The 20,908-nt window shown below is 37.9% G+C and overlaps 1 protein-coding gene and 2 pseudogenes across 7 annotated transcripts in view; all 3 read left to right on the forward strand.

Annotated features, from left to right (window-relative positions):
• The window catches only part of AFG1L (AFG1 like ATPase), a 163,895-nt gene that overhangs the window by 88,213 nt on the left and 54,774 nt on the right, over window positions 1-20,908 (forward strand). For all 5 annotated transcript variants that reach the window (XM_081093851.1, XM_081093852.1, XM_081093854.1 and 2 more), the window contains one exon: window positions 979-1,061. In XM_081093851.1, coding sequence (XP_080949977.1) covers window positions 979-1,061 — 83 coding nt within the window. The remainder of the gene's footprint in view (window positions 1-978; window positions 1,062-20,908) is intronic.
• LOC308521286 (eukaryotic translation initiation factor 3 subunit M-like) lies at window positions 7,569-8,653 on the forward strand (annotated as a pseudogene). The gene has a single exon. The product of its transcript is annotated as a eukaryotic translation initiation factor 3 subunit M-like (transcript).
• LOC308521503 (large ribosomal subunit protein uL22-like) lies at window positions 8,844-10,050 on the forward strand (annotated as a pseudogene). The gene is made up of 2 exons: window positions 8,844-8,939; window positions 9,576-10,050. The product of its transcript is annotated as a large ribosomal subunit protein uL22-like (transcript).

Here is a 20,908-nt window from a genome sequence, read left to right on the forward strand (position 1 = left end):
ATTGCAGCCATCTTTGGAAAATACAATTCGCCACAAACACCTTGGCCCCAAAATGCAGTTTTTCATTAATAAAAGCAGTAAAGTTATTAAAATACAATTTATCCTCATGAATTTCATAAAGCAGTTTTCATTTTGAATGAAAATGAAAATATCAGCCTGTAAATGTTTTTTGAATTGTGTTTGAAATCTCTTGCTCACCATTGTTTTATTGGACTGAGTAGCTCTCTCTATCTATCTATCTATATCTATCATCAATCTAATATATATCCCTTTCAAAACAAAGCCAACTGACCAAGATAAATGTAGCAAAAGTTCATATGCTTCTATAGTAAGAGTTTTAGGGTGTGTGTGATGTGTCCATACACATCAGCACCTCGGGGAGGAGAGCATAGAAAGGGGAGAGAATTGGGGGGAGAGAAGGACATCAATGGCACAGGCTGGCTCAGGTTGGAGGGAGGTGTTCACTGCAGGAAAGAGCTCTGACGACCCGATGGCTGGAGAGGGAACTAAGGTCAAGGGCAGAAGCAGGAGTACATATAGCATCGCTTGGGTACGATCATCTGGCTTAAAATGTGAATGCTAACATTCTGGCCCCACTTGCTTTAGACTGTCTCTCTCCATTGCGACGAGTAAGACCCATGAGTTATTCTTTTTGATAGTCTCTAGCTTCTTATTACTGGATAATAGAAATTGGGATTTTTTTAAAAAATGTGAAGCAGTTATATAGGGGATTTGCCGACAGCTTTGTTTTCACAAAGTTTCAGGAAGGCATGCTGCAAATCTTAATTTTTTAAACTGATTTTTTTTTTGGCTTGATACACTAGTATATTTAATACTCAAGTTTTGTGATTCTTACATGAGAGCTATTGTTGTCCTAAACTCATTATTTTGTTGAGAAAAATTTAAAAAATAAGATAGAAAAACTATAATTCTAAGCCACCACTTGGTTAAAAAGATGTCGTCTGTGTTTGATCGTAGGAGTACTGCCACACGGTCCAGCTGGACTCTGGGATAGATTACCGGAAAAGGGTGCTGCCTGCTGCAGGAAAGCTCTACTACCTGTAAGTTTGTTCTCGTTCAGATTTTAATTTGTAAGTTCGCTATCTAATAATTAATCAGGAAAGGATGAGGAAAATAAGCAGGTTAGAACGGGAAAAGCTAGTTATTAGAACAGGAAAGGCTAGTTATTAGAATGGGAAAGACTAGATTTGAAGCCTGTGATTTTTAAAATACAAAATGTTATAATATTAACTTCTTTAAACTGTTTTTTTGCCATCCACATTTGCATGATTTATCATGTGTGATTAGATGAAACCCTAATTAGTTTTTTGGGGAGGAGTGATGACAGATGGTTAGGAAGTAATGAGTATCCTCTTCTAAGACACTCTAGTATTAAGAGAATATCTTTATTGTGCTAAAGTAATTAATTATTTGTGGACATCTTCTGCCAAATGTGCCATTTCCATTCCCTGAAAATTGTTGTTTTATTTTGTCAGACAACCTGTTTGTATTTATCATTGTTGATTGACTTCCATACATAACTTTGTAAAACATATATACACAAGTATGACTGGATATACATTTTTGTCTTTTAAAAGCTAAAACTTTCCTTTGTAGGACCAATTTATAAATAATACATATCTTAAGCATGTGCAGTTAATGCTGAAAAGCAAATATCGTTTGTTTTAAAATGTTATTTGTGAGAACCTGAAAATGGAAAAGCGCTTTACAAATGCAAACCGTTGTTTCGTGTATGCCATCAGTGTTAGGCACATTGTGGGTTCCCAGTAAATAAATCTGTCTAAGGCAGCGATTTTCAACCTTTTTCATCTCATGGCACACGTAAACTAATTACTAACATTCTGCGGCACGTCACAAAATATGTTATTTTTTACTGATATGACAAAAAAAGATATTTTTTTTTCATTCACAGCAGGCGACCATTATTGTGTTGGCTGTTACTTTTTAGTTGACAATCTAAGGCAGTGGTCAGCAACCTCATTAGTCACCAGAGCCAAATATCAACAGTACAATGATTGAAATTTCTTTTGAGAGCCAAATTTTTTTTTAAAATATATTTTATTGATTTTTTACAGAGAAGAAGGGAGAGAGATAGAGTTAGAAACATCGATGAGAGAGAAACATCGATCAGCTGCCTCCTGCACATCTCCTACTGGGGATGTGCCCACAACCCAGGTACATGCCCTTGACCAGAATCGAACCTGGGACCTTTCAGTCCGCAGGCCGACGCTCTATCCACTGAGCCAAACCGGTTTCGGCAGAGCCAAATTTTTTAAACTTAAACTATATAGGTAGGTACATTGTTATTAACTTAGTTAGGGTACTCGTAATGCTCAGGAAGAGCCACACTCAAGGGGCCAAAGAGCCGCATGTGGCTCGTAAGCTGCTGTTTGCCGACCACCAATCTAAGGGAAAAGAGATCGGTGCCCCTGACTAAATAGTCAGGTACTGCATGTTTTAAAATTCTTGTGACACACTAGTGTGCCATGGCACATGGTTGAAAATCGCTGGTTAAGGGCTAATTGTGACTTAACTCAAAGGCATGTTTCTGCTAATTTAAATTTTGATGACAATGTGCATATGAGAGGCTCAGAAAGTTCTCATCTCTGCCACCTTGTAAGCAGAAGCACTTTACTGTTTTTGAAGTAGAAATTAGCTAGAAAAATCACATAATTAAAATTGCATACTTTACAGTGTACCAAGGGAACTATTTCAGTTTATTATTCAGATTCTGATGATTATTTATAGGAGGTTCTTCATCTGCCCTTAAGTACTTTGTCTTTAAAGTACATTATAATTTTTAAAAACTCTTATAGCACTTTTTTCTGCTTTAACTTAGACTCCCTCCCGCCCCCCCCCCCCCCCCCCAGTTTCTTTTATGTTTGTGTTTTCTGGGCTTTTTATTCTTCTAATATTCCTGATTCTTAGCTACTTATTTTTTGCTATTCCAGATGTAATTTCTCCTCCTCCTCCTCCTCCTCCTCTTCCTCCTCCTCCTCCTCCTTGTCTTTATTTTTCAAATAAGGTAATTCTTATTCCTTTTTTTCTCACAAAATGTAGCCATATGTGGAAGAATTAAAACACTTTTCTAATGTGAAGTTCCCTAAGTAAAGATGGCAGTCTGGGTCTAAATTGTGGTATTTGCTTCATAGTGCCAGAGAGGTCTGGGTGGGAGCTACAGGAGGTCGAAAAGCTGCTTTTGCTTGGAGCATAGCTGTTTCCTTTCTGACCTACCTTGTGTTGCCCCTTCCTCTGCCTGATAAAAGTAACACAATTCTAACACAATGACATGCAGATTGTGCTTAGGTTACAACATGTCCTGGAGGAAATATAATTTAACAACATCTGAGTCCAGGAAACTAGAATCTACAAAGGATTTCATGAAACTCTGGAACAGCTTTCTAAAAAATATATAAAGTCATTTAATCCTCAAGGGAAGGTAGATTTGGTCACAAATTTTACATTAAAAGTGTTTTCATCAGCCCTGGCCAGGGTGGCTCAGTTGGTTGGGCATCGGCTCATGTACCAAAAGGCTGCTGGTTTGACTCCCGGTCAGGGCAGATGCCTGGGTTCCTGGCTCAGTCCCTGGTAGAGAACCTCCAGGAGGCAACCAATTGATGTTACTCTCTCTCATCAATGTTTCTCTCTTCTCTCGCTAAAAAATCAATAAAATAAAAAATCTTTTAAAAAAGGGGGGCTTTCATCATAGTTTGGTAACTAAGATGAGAGAGCCTGGGGGCATACCTCAATCAGAGGATAAGACAGAGATATGTGTCCCAAAGGAGAGTTAGGAATTAAAATTATCTCAGAAGTGGAAAAATAATATTAGATACCAAAATAGGGTCCTAGGGATATAATTTACATTGCTTTACATGAGCCCTTGGATAGAATTTCTTTTAAGGCAGAGTAAAAGTAAAATTCCTGGGGCTATAGTAATTTCTGATATAGTTAGATTTCTTTTCATCTTCTTCTTATAGGAAAACAGTTTTTTCCCCATAACAGATTTTAATGTGCTATGCTATATATTGCCCTATTAAAGCATGTATTTATTTTATTACCCTCTGCTTAAACATCTGGAGTTGGTTCCTGAATATGTAAGTCCAGACTACCCCATGTCAATTTTACTAGCACCCCAGTGGCCTAAAAAGAAAAAATTTCTAGCTTCCCTCCAGGGGAACACTAGACACTATCTCAGGATTTCATATAAGCAAAATGCCGTATATGATCATTAACTAACAGAAATATTCATTAACTCAGTATTTTATTAGTTAAACTTTCCAAAGCCAATGAAAAATGTCCCCAAACACAATTCAAATAATATCAAGAATAACCAAAGATTTTTTTTTTTTAACTACCTAAAAAGTTGACATGGGCCCAGACTGGTTTGGCTCAGTGGATAGAGCCTCGGCCTGCGGACTGAAGGGCCCCAGGTTCGATTCCAGTCAAGAGCATGTACCTTGGTTGTTGGCACATCCCCAGTAGGGGGCGTGCAGGAGGCAGCTGATCGATGTTTCTCTCTCATCGATATTTCTAACTCTATCCCTCTCCCTTCCTCTCTGTAAAAAATCAATAAAATATATTTAAAAAAAAAGTTGACATGGAACAATTTCTCTGGTTTGTAGTATTGTCTGATTTACACAAGAACTAATTCATACAAGGCATTGTATGTTTGTGTGTAATCTTAATTTCATTGGTAGTTTTTTTCGAAATATATTTTTATTGATTTCAGAGAGGAAGGGAGAGGGAGAGAGAGAAACATCAATGATGAGAGAGAATAATTGATCAGCTGTTGGCTTCCTGCACGCCCCCCACTGGGGATCAACCCTAAAACCTGGGCATGTGCCCTGACTGGGAATCGAATCATGACCTTCTAGTTCATAGGTCGACACTCAACCACTGAGCCACGCCAGCCAGGCATTTCATTGGTTTTATATCACATTACATTTAGAAATCCCTTCATACCAGATGTTTATAGCCTATATCCCAAGAAATTTTCAATCTTACATAAAACAAACCCAGAGAATTTAAATTAGCAAGTTACAAACCACAGCAAGCTTGAGTGCAAATATCTAAACTTTTACATAAAGTATCTCATGATTGTCCAGTTTCTCATTCCGCTGTAACCACGAGATGAGCACAAAGTTATTTTCTTGCTGGTTGCTTGGTGGATTGGGCTCAATACTAGATCCCTATGTGTGGAATATAGTTTGCCTAAATCCAAACAGGTCAACCAACACTAGGCTTCCTTTTGCATTTGGATGGGGGCTTGGACCAGTCATTTATTTTGAATTGGCTGGTGGTTTGCCATGAGTAGCCCCACCCCATGCCTTCCAGAGAATTTAACTGCTTCAGATGAGCTATCTGCTTGGGGGCTGGTGGCAATAGAAGTTACTGTTTTATATATATGATGAGCATCTCTTTTCAGACAAGGAAATACCACTGCTGAGGGATACATGGGATTTGCCATAGGCCATTTCCCTGTCACTTCTGGAAAGGTTATGGTTTCCTGGGAAGACACAGACATCTGGATCAGAGACAAATGATTTTATTACTCTTGGCACGGATGTTATATTGGTTCCCTTCTTGCTCCCTAGTTCCATGGGGGGGGGGGGGAATGCTGAGTTTTGCTGAGGCAGTGAATTGTGTTATAGGAGAGGGACTCCAAGTTTGGGGAATGTACTATTTTATAGCCAGAAGTAAGTAAGCAAGGTAGACATTGTGTCTTCACGGTAGACATTGCCTCATCCCTCAAGGTTTCTCATTACAAACACAACCTTGAGAAATCATATTCATAAACTAAAATATTTACAGGTAAAATATACAGTGTCTGGGATGTGCTTCAAAATAATCCAGTGTGGGGGACGGTATAGATGAAACAATATTGGCCATGTATTGAGTGGGTGATTATTATATAGGCTTTATTATACTATTGTCTCCACATTTATTTTATGTGTGAAATTTTTCATAATGATAATTTTTTAAAGGTACAAAGTCTCTATTTTTTCCAATCATGCTTGTGAAAGTTTTATTGATTCTATTGATTTTCTCAAACAAACAGCTTTTGCTTTATTGATTTTCTCTATTGCTGTCTGTTTTCTATTTAATTGAATTCTGCACACTTCTCTTTATTATTTACTTTTTTTCAGCATAATTTAATTTACCCTTCCTTTTCTAATTTTTAAAGCTAGAAATCCAAGTCCTTGATTTTTAAATCTTTCCTCTCTTCTTACATAAGCATTTTAATGTTATAAATATTCTTCTAACTACTGTTTTACTTGCATCTCATACATTTATAATATGTCATGTTTTCCCTTGTATTTTATTATATGACCTATGGGTTATTTAGAAGTATACTGTTCAGCTTCCAAACATTTGGTGATTTTTCTATACATCTTTTGGTTCCCAAATTTAATTTTTTATGGTCAGAGAACCTATGTTGTATGGTTTGAAGCCTTTAAGTTTATTGAGGCTTTAAAAACAGTGATTGCGGGTTGGAGGGGGATGGGTAGAAGTAGAAGAGGGCATAGAGAAGATAAAAGGTGATGGAAAAAATGAAATAAAATAATTGAAAAACAATATTGAGGCTTGTTTTATGGCCCCGAATCTGATGTATCTTGGAACATGTTTCTTGTGCACTTGAAAAGAACGTGTATTCTGCTGTTGTTTGTATTCTTTAAATGTCATTTGGTTCAAGTTGGTTGATAATGTTGCTCATCTTTCTTGTACCCTTACTAATTTTTCCTCTATGTTTTCTATTAATTATTGAGATAGAGGTATTGAAATTTCCAACTATAATTATTTCTCTCTGTGTGTAGCTCTCATTTTAGTACTCTACCTTGAAAATTCTAGCTCTAGTCTGAATTTTGTTTTCTGAACTCACAGAGACCTTGGGGATCTGGTTGTGTTCCCTCTCCTGAAGCCTAGAAACTCTCACCAGCTAGTAAATTGGGGGCTCACCTCATTTGTTTCCTTTCCCTCGGGGGATCACTGCCCTGTGCTTTCTGATAGCCAGTGTCTGACAACCACTGTTGCATATATCTTAGGCAGTTTGTAGTTGTTTGAGAAAGGAGGGTAAATCTGGGCCCTGCTACTCAATAATGGCCCAAAGTGGAAGTCTTCAATCCATTATCCTAAAAACCGGTAAATAAAAGGAGAGAACCAAGTGTTTTTCCTGCCTGTTTTAGAAGAAGTGATCCTTAGTATAACAAAAAACAGTGGGGAGATATTTATAGAAGTTTTCTAGATAACAAATGAGAAAAGAATGAGAGAATTTGAATAGGTCTAGAATATCACCTTTTTGAAAAACCTTCATAATTACATCTAGTTAATGATCTTAAGTTCTACAATAATTGTTACAGAAAGGAAACCTGAATTTAATCAATTTATAGGAAATATTAGGGGCAATGGAATATGTTGAATGATATCACAGGAGTATATTGATCAAAATATTTTAAAATTACATAAATAAATTGCTTCTTCAACAATCAATAAGAAAAAAAGAGGGCGGGGTTTACAAGTGTAGCTGCCGCTGTGCCTGGGCCTTCACCATGAGAGTCCCGGCCTTCATCGACATCACTGAGGAAGACCAGGCTGCTGAGCCTCGTTCGAGCTTAGCTGAAATCTTAAGGAGCTGAAATTTCAGAAGAGAACTCAGAAGGTGGACTTCATGTAGATTTAGCTCAAATTATTGAAGCCTGTGATATATGTCTGAAGGAAGATGATAAAGATGATGAAAGTGTGATGAACAGCGTGGTATCCCTCCTGTTGATCTTGGAGCCAGAAAAGCAAGAAGCTCTGATTGAAAATCTCTGTGAAAAGCTGGTCAAATTTCGGGAAGGTGAATGCCATCTCTGAGACTGCAGTTGCTAAGCAACCTTTTCCATGGTATACTCCTGTAAGATATACAGTATATTGCAGCCTCATTAAAGTGGCAGCATCCTGTGAGGCCATCCAATATATTCCAGCTGAACTGGATCAGGTTGGAAAATGTATTTCTCTTCTGGAATCTTACCACTGAGAAAAAAACACACCCTTTTAAGGCATTTGTGGATTGTAAGAAAAGTGATGCCACTTTAAAAGTCAGGGTAGAATTGCTAGGAAGTTACCCAGAGGACAATGCTTCCCAGGCTTGAGTTGATGCCCACAGGTTTATTGTATGAGCATTGAAAGATCAAATGCATTTCCTTTTGACCAACTTCTTACTTTAAAACCAGTCAAGTTTTTGGAAAGTGAACTTATTCATGATCTTTTAACCATTTTTGTGAATGCTAAATTGACATCATATATCATGTTTTATCAGAATAATAAAGACTTCATAGATGCACTTGGACTAGTACATGAACAGAATATGGCAAAAATGAGACTACTTTTATGGGAATGGCAATGGAAAATAAAGAAATTTTTTTGTATACAATGTAACACGAACTTCAGATTGGAGCTGATGATATTGAAGCGTTTGTTATTCATCGCCATGAAAACAAAAGTGGTCTACTGTAAAACTGATCAGACCCAGCGAACAGTAGTTGTCAGTCATGGCACACAGCGGACATTTGGAAAACAGCAATGGCAACAACCGTATGGCACACTTAATGCCTGGAAACAAAACTTGAACAAAGTGAAAAACAGCCTTTGAGTCTTTCTGAATTTTTATGCTATAAGTTTTTTTCTTTTGGGGAAACATCTAAATGATAGTAAAACATTTTAAGCTGAAATTTGGGGTGGGGGGAAGTAAAAGAAAAAAAAAAGAGAGCTGGAGAGGGAACCTGTAGTTTGAAAGGTCATATAGACCTTGTCCCATAAGCAGCCTGAGGTGACCTCTGAAAATGGTTTGCTATTTTCTTGACCCAGAAAACCCCACAAAATCATGCAAATCAAGAAGTTCAAATTTTCGTGTTCACTTTAAGAATACTTATGAAACTGCCTAGGTCAGGGGTGGGCAACCTTTTTGTGAGTGCGTGCCAAAACCAGCAAAATCTCTGACTCAAAATTTTTCTGCGTGCCAACCCTAATTTTTTGAGAACATGTTACACCTACTTAATATCTCTTAAGGTGTATGTATGTGAAGAACCTTGAAGAAATAATAAAATTCATTCAAACGACAAAAACACAGTATATGATGATGAAAAATACATTTATTTTTTAATGTATACATGTTATGTAAAATTATTTATTTATCTAAGATGCACCTACACTGAATTTATCTGAAAAATAAAAAAAGTCGATATTAAGAAAAAAATTGTAAATGGAAGATAATAAGAGAGGGTTTCGCGTGCCAGCAAAAGTTACTGGCGTGAGCCCTGACTGGTTTGGCTCAGTGGATAGAGCGTCAGCCTGTGGACTGAAGGGTCCCAGGTTCGATTCCAGTCAAGGGCATGTACCTTGGTTGCGGGCACATCCCCAGTAGGGGGTGTGCAGGAGGCAACTGATCAATGTTTCTAACTCTCTATCCCTCTCCCTTCCTTTCTGTAAAAAATCAATAAAATATATTTAAAAAAAAAAGTTACTGGCGTGCCATGTTTGGCACGCATGCCGGGGGTTGCCCACCCCTGGCCTAGGTCATCAAGGGCATGCATATCTGAAAAGCCACCTCAGATCTGAAGGCTGTCACTTTACAAAAGCAATGTGTTCAATTCCATCATTGTAATGTAGGTGTACCCAGATCAAACAATGTGGCTAGACACCGGGTTGGTCACCCAAAAAAGAGTGCTGAATTTTTGCTTTACATACTTAAAAATGCAGAGAGTAATGCTGACCTTAAGGGTTTAGATGTAGGTTCTCTGATCATTGAGCACATCCAGCTGAACAAAACGCCTAAGATGTGGCACAGAACTTACAGAGCTGATGAACAGATTAACCCAAACATGAGCTTTCCCTGCCACATCAAGATGTTCCTACTGGAAAAGAGCAGATTGTTCCTAAACCAGAAGAAGAGATTGCACAGAAGAAAAAGATTTCCAGAAGAAATTGAAGAAACAAAAGTTTTATGCCCTGGAGAGAATTCAACATCAAGTAAATGCTAATAAAAGTTAAAAAAAAGAACATGTAAACCAGTTGCAGTATATGGAGCTTGTTGAATCCTGAATCAAATAAATGGTAAAAACAGAAACAAACAAACAAACAAACAAAAAAACCTTATGGGATAATCAGAGAAATGCAAACACTAACTGAATATGTCATAATGTTGGAGAATTATTAACTTTGTAGATGTGACAAGGATATTATTTTTGTTTTTTATCAGCTTTATTGAGATATAATTAACATACCATACAATTCCCCATTTAAAGTGTATAATTCACCCTAGCCAGTTGCTCAGTGGTTAGAACATTGAAGGGTCCAGGGTTTGATTCCAGTCAAGGGCACCTACCTCTTTTGCAGGCTCCATCCCCTGCCACGTGCAGGAGGCAACCAATCGATGTCCCTCTCTCACATCGATGTTTCTCTCTCTCTCTCTCCCCCTCCCTTCTACTCTCTCAAAAAACAATGGGAAAATATCCTCTGGTGAGGATTTTAAAAAAATAATAAAGTGTACCATTCAGTGAATTTTAGTATAATCACTAGATTGTGCAATCATTATCACAATTCATTAAAAAAATTTTTTATCACCCAAAAAAGAAACCCCATATCCCTTAGCCACCACTTCTCCCCACATACCCCTGCTCCCCAGTCAGTTTAGGCAACCTACTAGTCTACTCTGTGTCTCTATAGATTTGCCTATTCTGGATATTTCATATAAATGGAATTATAATAAGATGTGGACCTTTGTGATTGCCTTCTTTCACTTAGCATAATGTTTTTAGGATTCATCCATGTTGTAGCAGGTATCATTACTTCATTCCTTTTTATTGTATTCCATTGTATAGATATTGATCTTCTATTTTTCCATTCATCAGTTGATGGTCAATTGAGTTATTTCTACTTTTTGACTATTGTGTGAAATGCTGCTATGAACATTCATGTACAAGTTTTTCTGTGGACTTATATTTGTACTAGAGGCCTGATGCATGAAATTCATGCAAGGGACTTGGTCCTGGCAGCCATGTCAGCTTGCCTCAGCCCTTGCAGCCCCGGCTTCATCCGGAAGGTCGTCTGGAAGGTTGTTTGGCTGTCTGGTCTTATTAGCATATTACACTTTTATTATTATAGATTTCTCTTGTATAAACCTAGGAGTGGAATTTTTGGGTATGGTAACTCTGTTTAGTCTTTTGAGGAACTTCCAGACTGTTTTACAAAGCAGCTGTGCCATGTTATAGTCCCACCAGCAGTGTATGAGGGTTCCCATTTCTCCACATTTATGCCAACACTTTTTGATTATAGACATATGTATTAATTTCCTAGGGATGTTGTTACAAAGTACCACAAACTGGGTGGCTTGAAACAACAGAAATTTATTCTTTTACACTTCCAGAGGCCAGAAATCCGAAATCAAGATTTTGACTGGGTTATACTTCCTCTAAACCTTTGGGAGAGAAACATTCATTTCTTTTTCTAGTTCTGTTGCTTGCCTTCAATACTTGAGGTTCCTTGGCACATGGATATGTCACTTCAATCTCTGCCTCTGTCGTTACATGGTATCTTCTTGTGTCTCTCTTTCCACTTCTTATAGAGAGAGACATTATTATATTGAATAAAGCACCCATCAACTTTACTGATTATATCTATAAGGACACTATTTCCAAATAAGGGCACATTTTGAGGTAGTGGTGGTTAGGACTTTTACTTCTTTATTTTGGAAATACAATCCTAGTGAGTGTGAAATAATATCTTGTTGTTTTTATTTTTGTTTCTTTGGATGGGTAATGATGTTGAAAATCTTTTCATGTGTGTGTTGACTGTTTGTATAGCTTAGGAGAAAGGTCTTCAGGTACTTTGCACATTTTAAAATTGGGTTGTTTGTCTTTTTATTATTGGACTAGAGGCCCGTTGCAGGAAGATTCCTACAAGAATAGGGCTTCCTGCGGTCGGAGCGAAGCAGAGAAGGGAGCAAAACCTGCCGAGGCGGGCTTCGCTCCCGCCTCCGCCGCCCCGCTTGCTTCTCCACAGCTTCGCTCCCTTCTGCAGCGCTTGGCTTCCTTCTAGTTGTCTTCAGTCTTTGCTCTGTGCCTGCATATGCAAATTAACTGCCATCTTTGTTGGATTAATTTGCATACTCATCTGATTGGCTGGTGGGCGTAGCAGAGTGACACCAATTTGCATGTTTCTCTTTTATTAGAGTAGATTTTTTTTTTAATTTTTATTTTATTTTATTTTTTTTTATTATTAGTTAAGGTATTACAAATGTGTCCTCATCCCCCCTTTAACCCCCAACCTCCCCCCCCCCACACAAACTCATGCTCCCATCCCCCGTTGTCCATGTCCATTGGTTTGGCTTATATACATGTATACAAGTCCTTCTGTTGATCTCTTCCCTTTACCCCCGCCCTCCCCTACTTTCCTTCTGGGGATTGATAGCCTGACCGCTGTTTCTCAGTCTTTGGGTCTGTCCCTTTTCATCAGTCTATGTTGTTCTCTATAATCCACAAATGAGTGAGATCATGTGGTATTTATCTTTCTCTGACTGGCTTATTTCACTTAGCATAATGCTCTCCAGTTCCATCCATGCTGTTGCAAAAGGCAAGAGTTCCTTTTTTTTTACCGCAGCATAGTATTCCATTGTGTATATGTACCACAGTTTTCTAAATCAACCTTGTATTTCTGGGATAAATCCCATTTGGTCATGGTATATAATCCTTTTTATGTGGGTTTCATTTGCTAGTATTTTATTGAGAATTTTTGTGTTTATAGTCATAAAAGATATTGGTCAGTGGTTTTCTTTTCTGGTGATGTCTTTGTCTTGTTTTGCCATCAAGGTAATACTGGCCTGATAGAACGAGTTGGGAAGTGTGCCCTCCTTCTCTAGTTAAATGTTACCTTTCTTCTTGAATCAGTTTCAGAGTTTGTGTCTTCCTAGGAATTTGTTCATTTCAGTTCAATTATTTAATCTGTTGGTATACATTTACTAATAGTTTTCCCTTATAATCCTTTTTATTTCTGTAAGGTTGGTAGTAATGTCCTCTTTTTCATTCCTGATTTTGGTAATTTAGTATTTTCTCTTTTTTCTTGGAATATCTGGCTAAAGGTTTATCAATTTTGTTTATCTTTTCAAAGAACCACCATTTGGTTTTATTGACTTGCTATATTATTTTTCTATTCTCTTTCTAATCCTTATTATTTTCTTCCCTCCACTTGTTTTAGGATTAGTTTTCTCTTTTTTTTCCAGAGTCTTATGATGGAAAGTTAACTTGTTGGTTTGAGATTTTTCTTCTTTTTTAATGTAGGCATTTAAGTTATAAATTTCCCTGTAACACAACTTTAGCTGTGTCCCAAAAGTTTGATATATTGTGTCTTTGTTTTCATTGTCTCAAAGTATTTTTTAATTTCCTTTTTGATATTTTTTGACCCTTTGGTTATTTAGGTGTGCTGTTTAATTTCCACATATAAGTGAATGTTTTTTAATGTAACATTTAAATTATTTTAATGGCTTTTTCACTATTTTTTTTTAATGAAGAAGTATTTATTCATATAAGAAGTATAAAGTAAAAAGTTTCATTCATTTTGAAATGTTTCAAATTCAAAATGAAGCATTGTATGTAGCAAAGGTCAGAAATGATAATGAATCTGTACTGTAAGGCCAGCTGCAGGGAAAAGGCTGCTACGGGGGTTACTATAGTTTGTTCTCAAAAGTAGATGCACAGTAGTATCTTTCTCATAGGAATACCTGTTGATATTTTGTGAATGAGGAAGACTCTGTGACATTACAAACTTATAACGTATATTAGTAAAAAACAAGAAACAAAACAACTTTCTACTTTCTATCCTGTAGGGTATAGTCAGGTTGGCTATTTGTCTGTTAAAATCATGAAAATGTCCTATTTGACATAATTTAGATGCACATTGAAATATTTATTAATTTTGTGTTAACTCAAGGACCACTGAATTAAAATTTATTTCAAGGGTTTGAAACACCACTTAAAAAGTGGTACAGCAGCAAAAGAAATTCATCTTGTATAGACTTCGATATCAGGTTCTATCAGTCAGCTCAGCACAACTTTTATCTTCTGTTCTATTCCTTCATTGAAATGTCATTTGACAGTCACAGCATTTGTTTTCTGGGAGGCCAGAAAGGACCAGAATAGAGCTGGCCAACCATTTCTAGCTGAACACATTGACAAAGTATTCAATTGTATGGCTGTACTCATCTAGTGAAGTGTAAATAGGCTATGTACATACTATGTACATGAGTAGATAGCCTGTGTACTTATAAAAGTACAGAATAAAGTTTTTATATTTCCATAAAATCCTTATCTTCTTGTTATTTCATCTTCAAATAGATCACGTTTATAACTAACAGTCAATCTTCAACATTAGAAAAGCTGACCTAGCAAAAAGTCCTAGGTCTTTAGTTGCTTGCTGTAACTATTAGTTATTAAAACTTGCTGGCTTCTCTTCCCCAGGTGATGTGACTATCTTCCCCTGGAGAGAGTTAGAGCTTCTTATTCCCTAGCTTTTAAAAAATCTTCAAACACTATAACCTTTCTGAAATTTTATGAAAAAGAAATATTTTTGGATCTACTAATTTGCAATTCTACATGTTACATCACTGATTTATTTGTGAGGAAATGCAATATATAAATTTGACAGAAATTTCATGTGCAGTTTGGGGCTCAGATGAGGAGGGGTGAAGGTCTGGAATTTGAGAGCAAAAGGTGCTAGATCCCACTTTTTGTATTAAATGCAGGTCGAGATTAATAGAACCAGGTAAGTTACTCTCCAGGCGATTGAGAAGGGTGGGAAATTTGGAGACTGAAATGGATCTCTGAACAGTCAATTAAGCCTTTGAGTGATTGAGAAGAAGATAAATACTAGGACAGAATCCATCCTAACAACGGATTCCGTTATGTAAAACAAGACTACAGGATTTGAAATGCAACCAAGTCTGTTTTATATGAAGGCAAGTATAAACCAACTTAATCTTGGACCTGCCTCCAGCCCCAGATTATGTTTGGTGTGAGCACAAAGAGCTGTACAGCATGAATGCACAAGGAATCAGCAGAGTGAGAAGGCTTGCTGCCAGGGAAACTTGGCACAAGAACTCCAAGAGGAAGGGGAAATTTCTCCCGCGTTGAATCAACTTTGGCTCTCTGGAATAGAGAACATGGAGAGAGAGGGACCAGGGAAAGCCAACCCTATTCTACTTGTTGATACCTTAACAAGCTGTTGATTTTTAAAAGGGAATGAAGGGGCAAAGTGTGGGTAGCATTCTGTTCCCCTGAGTCAATCCTAATGAAGTGGGAGGTTCTTGAAGAAATTAATTTCCATTTAAATTCATGTGTGACCCTCTTCTAGAAGCCTCCACTTGTTTGGGAATTTTTGTTGAGAATTTCAAACGATCCAGCAATAATGAGGCCCTTTTTTTTTTTTTTTTTTAACGTGTTCTATTTCTTGAGTCTAAGTTTTATGTTGAATGCCTGATTTTAGCTGTTGAAATTCTCTCAAAATTGGACTGGCTGGTTACTTCCTTCTCTGTTTACTAATATGATATGGAAAAATAAATCATGATTCTCATACTTCCGAAGCAGCCAGGCTTTTAATCCAGGGAACTGTACTCACAGGATTCCTGGCAACAAAATAGTGGTTGGTTCCAGGGATTTTTTGACTTAAAGACACAGTGGTACTCCTCAACAGAAAATAGAAGCCTGCCCCTCCACTGCAGTTTCTGAGCGAAACAAAAGGTGATGAAGCGATGGAATTGGTGGACATTACCGAGCGCTATAGATAAAGGGAAAAGAACCTGTGCTCTGCTTGGGCCCCCGACATTCCATCCCCCAACAAGAAGCATATGAAAGGAGTGACTTCGTTTCTTCTTCAGAAATGACTTTAATTCTCATACTGTGCTCAACTTTTTTTTTTTTAACACTTTTTTTTCTTTATTGATTAAGGTATTACATATGTGTTCTTATCCCCCATTACCTCCCCCCCCCAACCCCCTTCATGCCCTCACCACCCTGGTGTCCGTGTCCATTGGTTAGACTTATAAGCATGCATACAAGTCCTTTGGTTGATCTCTCCCCCTTACCCCCACCCTCTCCTAACCTTCTCTCTGAGGTTTGATGGTCTGATTGATGTTTCTCTGTCTCTGGATTGTGTTCAACTTTTGATGATCTGTTTTGCATCTTGTCTGCACAAAGGACAACTATACGTAGCATCTCACTGAGGAGCAGTTACCCAGAACTGAAGGAAGTCACTTAAATTCTTTATCACTGCTCAGTTGTAGAAGCTTATGTTTCTCTCCTCATGCAAGGAAAGGGGATACGATTCATAACATCTGAACTTAATTCCTGTGTTTTCTCCTGATCATTTTGATGTTACCCAAGTCACTCTTCCTTAAGATCTGCCTCTTTGGGTTAAAATAGAACTACACAAAGCTGAACAGAACATTTTCTTCCATGCTGTGTGACATGATATTCAGGTAGCCTCAAAAGAAAACTCTGACTTTAGCTCCCTTTTACACTGAAAAAGAAATCATGTTTAATTTAGTGCCATCTTTAGGTTGTAGCTTTTTCATGCAACTGCTATTGACTACCAGGTTTCGTCCCTTCTTCTAATTTTATTGGTTGGGCTAGACTATTTTAAATTTATGTTTGTAATTTGAAAATAATTTGAATGACTATTTGTATTTTTTATAATCTATATCCATGTGTATTTTTTTTGTACATTTGTTTCCTAAATATGCCTATTGCTGAAAAGATAGAGTGGAAGGGAGAGGGACAGAGAAAGACAGGAGAGAGAAGCATCAGTGGAGACACATTGATTGGTTGCCTCCTGCACTCACCTCTACCGACCAACCGACCCAATGGGGAGTGGGGGGATGGGAGGAGGAGGGGAGGGAAGACCAGGGATCACACCTGCAACCCAGGTATGTGCCCTTGACTGGGAATCGGAGCCTGGACTCTTTGGTGCATGGTCTGACGCTCTAACCATTGAGCACACTGGGCAGTGCCTGAGTATAGATTTTTAGTGTAAGGCAAGGTTGCTGTATTTTTCCTACTTGAAAAAGTCAAGTGATCTTAGGTATTTTTTAAAAATTTTTATGTATATTATCATCACATGCTACTAAGAAAATTCTTCTGGATTCATTGGTGCATTAATTGAATTATATATGTATTTTTTTATGTCCCACCCATTTCCAAAACAATTTGAGGCAACTTACAGTACAATTTATAATACATTTACCATAATCACTAAAATGGAAGAGATCGAAAATACCAAGTGTTGGCAAGAATGTGGCACAAGTGGAACTCTTTGTCCACTGCAAGGGAGAGAGAGTGAACTGCTACAACCACTGTGGAAAACTGACAGTATCTACTAAGCTGAACATAGGTCTGCCCTCATATACACAGTGGGCATGTACACAAACACTTACAAAAGGCATGTACTAGAGTGTGCACAGGAGCACTATTCACAGAAACCCCAGACTGTAAGCTACACAAATGCGCTGTGTAGTTGTGTGTCCCTCCAAAATTCACAGCTGAAGCCTTCACCCTGCAGTGTGCCTCTATTTGGAGAAAGGGCCTTGAAGGAGGTAATATTAAGTAGAAGGAGCCAGATTCATATTAATTAGGGAAATGAGCTTATATGAAGCAATATGTACCCTAACACCCAACTTGGAAATGATTTAGGACACGCTCTTATGATTTGATGTGTCTGCAAAAGGACATTTTCTTATGTCTGAAATGTTTGTCAACCAGCAAAGATCATGACTGTCAGATAAGGTGATTATTGCTTGTGTTTTAAAAACCTGTAATTTAGGCCCTAGCCCGCTAGCTCAGTTGGGTAGAGTGTCATCCAATACACCAAGGTTTCGGGTTCAATTACCAGTCAGGGCACATATAAGAATCAACCAATGAATGCATAAATAGTGGGACAAAAATGATGTTTCTCTCTCTGTGTCTCTGTCCCTTCTCCTCTTTCTAAAACCAACCAATTAAAAAAATAAAAACCTTTAATTTACAAAATAATAATTTTCACATAGAAAATATGAGGTATTTAAATTTTAAAATAATTTTATTTTGAATTTATTTCCTTTTCACGTTTTCTACTATCAAAAGTCTAGGTCAGATAGAGATCATTTTACATGTTATTAAAATATGTAATCTTGTCACAATATTACACAGTGACAAGCTATGAATTTACTGTTACATTGTCGTTTTACAGAAAACTGTTGAAACTTTTAATATAACCCTATGATAGGAAAATGATTCACTGTTGTTATTATGGACACTCATTGTTATTTGAAAGCAAAGTATTGAGATAAATACAGAATAACTTAGGATTTCAAGATTAATATCTTTTGGGAGCTTGGGAACACTCATTCTGGAATTCTCCCAGATTATCCAGCTGTGTGGTGACACCTTCCCCACTCCCACCCCACACTCCTCTGGTTCCTCATTGCCAGAAGGATTGTGAGTTTCCCATTGGAGTTTTAGTTGCCCTGAGCAGTACTTACTTTACCGTCTCCAGTCTGAAAGCTGTCAAATGGTTAACTCACCCCATGTTTTCCCCTTCTCCCAAGTGTCAGCTCCCTCCAGAATCTGCCCCTTTCTGTTCACTGTGCAATGTCTTCAGGCCACCTGTTTTGTATTTTGTCCAGAGTTGATTGCTGCTATCAGTAGGAGGGCCCGTTGGGGCGGACTTTACCTGGTCCCACTAGGAACAGAACCCTTCTCTGTGTTCTGATCAAACACACACTCAGTATCTTTCTGAGAAGGCTAAAGGGAAATATATTTTTGGAGGGCTCATCTGTCTGAAAATGCCTTTATTTGCTTGATTAATACTTTGACTGGGCATGGATATTTTGATAATAATGTTCCCTTAGAAAATTTTAGACACTAAGCCATTATCTTCAAGTTTCTATTATCGCTGTTACAAAATTTGATGTGAATTGTTGTGACCTTTTATATTTGACCTGTTTTTTTCTTCTTGGAGTTTTTAAGATATTCTTTCTTTATTTTTAATCCTCACCCAAGGATATGTTTTCTTTGAATTTTAGACAGAAGGGAAAGGAGAGAGAGAGAGAGAGAGAGAGAGAGAGAGAGAGAGAGAGAGAGAGAATGAATATGAGAGGGAAACATCGATCGTTGCCTCTTATACATGCCCCAACTGGGGTTGCAACCTGAAACCTTTTGATGTATGGAAGATGCTCCAACTACCGGAACCACCTGATCAGGGCTCTTTCTTTATTCTTTATTTCCTGAGATTTCATGATAATGTACCTTGGAATGGTGCTTTCATCCCCATTCTTTTTTTTTTAATTAAATCTTTATTGTTCATATTATTACAGTTGTTCCTCTTTTTTCCCCCCATAACTCCCCTCCACCCAGTTCCCACCCCACCCTCCGCCCTTACTCCCCACCCACTGTCCTCATCCATAGGTGCACGATTGTTGTCCAGTCTCTTCCCAAATCCCCCACACCCCTTTCCCCCCCAAGAATAGTCATTCCATTCCCTTTCTATGCCCCTGATTCTATTATAATCACCAGTTCATTCTGTTCATCAGATTATTTATTCACTTGATTTTCAGATTCACTTGTTGATAGATGTGTATTTGTTGTTCATAATTTGTATCTTTACCTTTTTCTTCTTCTTCCTCATCTTAAAGGATACCTTTCAGCATTTCATATAATCCTGGTTTGGTGGTGATGAACTCCTTTAGCTTTTTCTTATCTGTGAAGCTCTTTATCTGACCTTCAATTCTGAATGATAGCTTTGCTGGATAAAGTAATCTTGGTTGTAGGTTCTTGGCATTCATCACTTTGAATATTTCTTGCCACTCCCTTCTGGCCTGCAAAGTTTCTGTTGAGAAATCAGCTGACAGTTGAATGGGTACTCCCTTGTAGGTAACTGACTGTCTTTCTCTTGCTGCTTTTAAGATTCTCCTTTGTCTTTTGCTCTTGGCATTTTAATTATGATGTGTCTTGGTGTGGTCCTCTTTGGATTCCTTTTGTTTGGGGCTCTCTGCGCTTCCTGGACTTGTAAGTCTATTTCTTTCACCAGGTAGGGGAAGTTTTCTGTCATTATTTCTTCAAATAGGTTTTCAATATCTTGCTCTCTCTCATTTTCTGGCACCCCCATAATTCGGATGTTGGTTCGCTTGAAGCTGTCCCAGAAGCTCCTTACACTATCTTCGTATTTTTGGATTCTTTTTTCATTTTGCTTTTCCGGTTGGGTGTTTTTTACTTCCTTGTATTGCAAATCATTGACTTGATTCTTGCGATCCTCTAGTCTGCTGTTGGGAGTCTGTATAATATCCTCCATTTCAGTCAGTGTGCGCTTAATTTCCAGTTGGTCCTTTATCATAACCTCAAGGGTCTGACTAGATTTCTTGAGGATCTCATTACATTTATCGGCAGTCTCACCAGTCTTCTTGAGGGTCTTACTAAATTTATTGGTGGCTTCTAGAAAGTTCTTGAAAAACCTTAAAAGTGTGGTTTTGAACTCTATATCCAGTAGTTTGCTTTCTTCCATTTCTGTCATTTGTGTCCTGTTTCTTTGTCTCCGCATTTTTTATGCTTCCCTGTGTTGATAAAGTGATTTTCTGTGCTAAGTGTCCTTTACGGCCCAGTGGTTCAGCCTCCCCAATTACCTGAGGAGGACACTCTTGGTGCACCCCCTTGTGGTCTTTGTGCACAGTCTTGTTGTAGTTAAGCCTTGATTGTTGTAGGTAACACTGGGAGGGATTGACCTCCAGGCCAGTTGGCTGTGAGAATCAGCTGTGTCTGCAGTGGGAGAACTTCTGTGCTGGAGACACCCCTCGGGGCAAGACTTGCTTCAATGGGACTTTGGTGCTCACTGA

Source organism: Myotis nattereri (assembly GCF_964212035.1).
Source record: "Myotis nattereri genome assembly, chromosome: 6".
Taxonomy (NCBI): domain Eukaryota; kingdom Metazoa; phylum Chordata; class Mammalia; order Chiroptera; family Vespertilionidae; genus Myotis; species Myotis nattereri.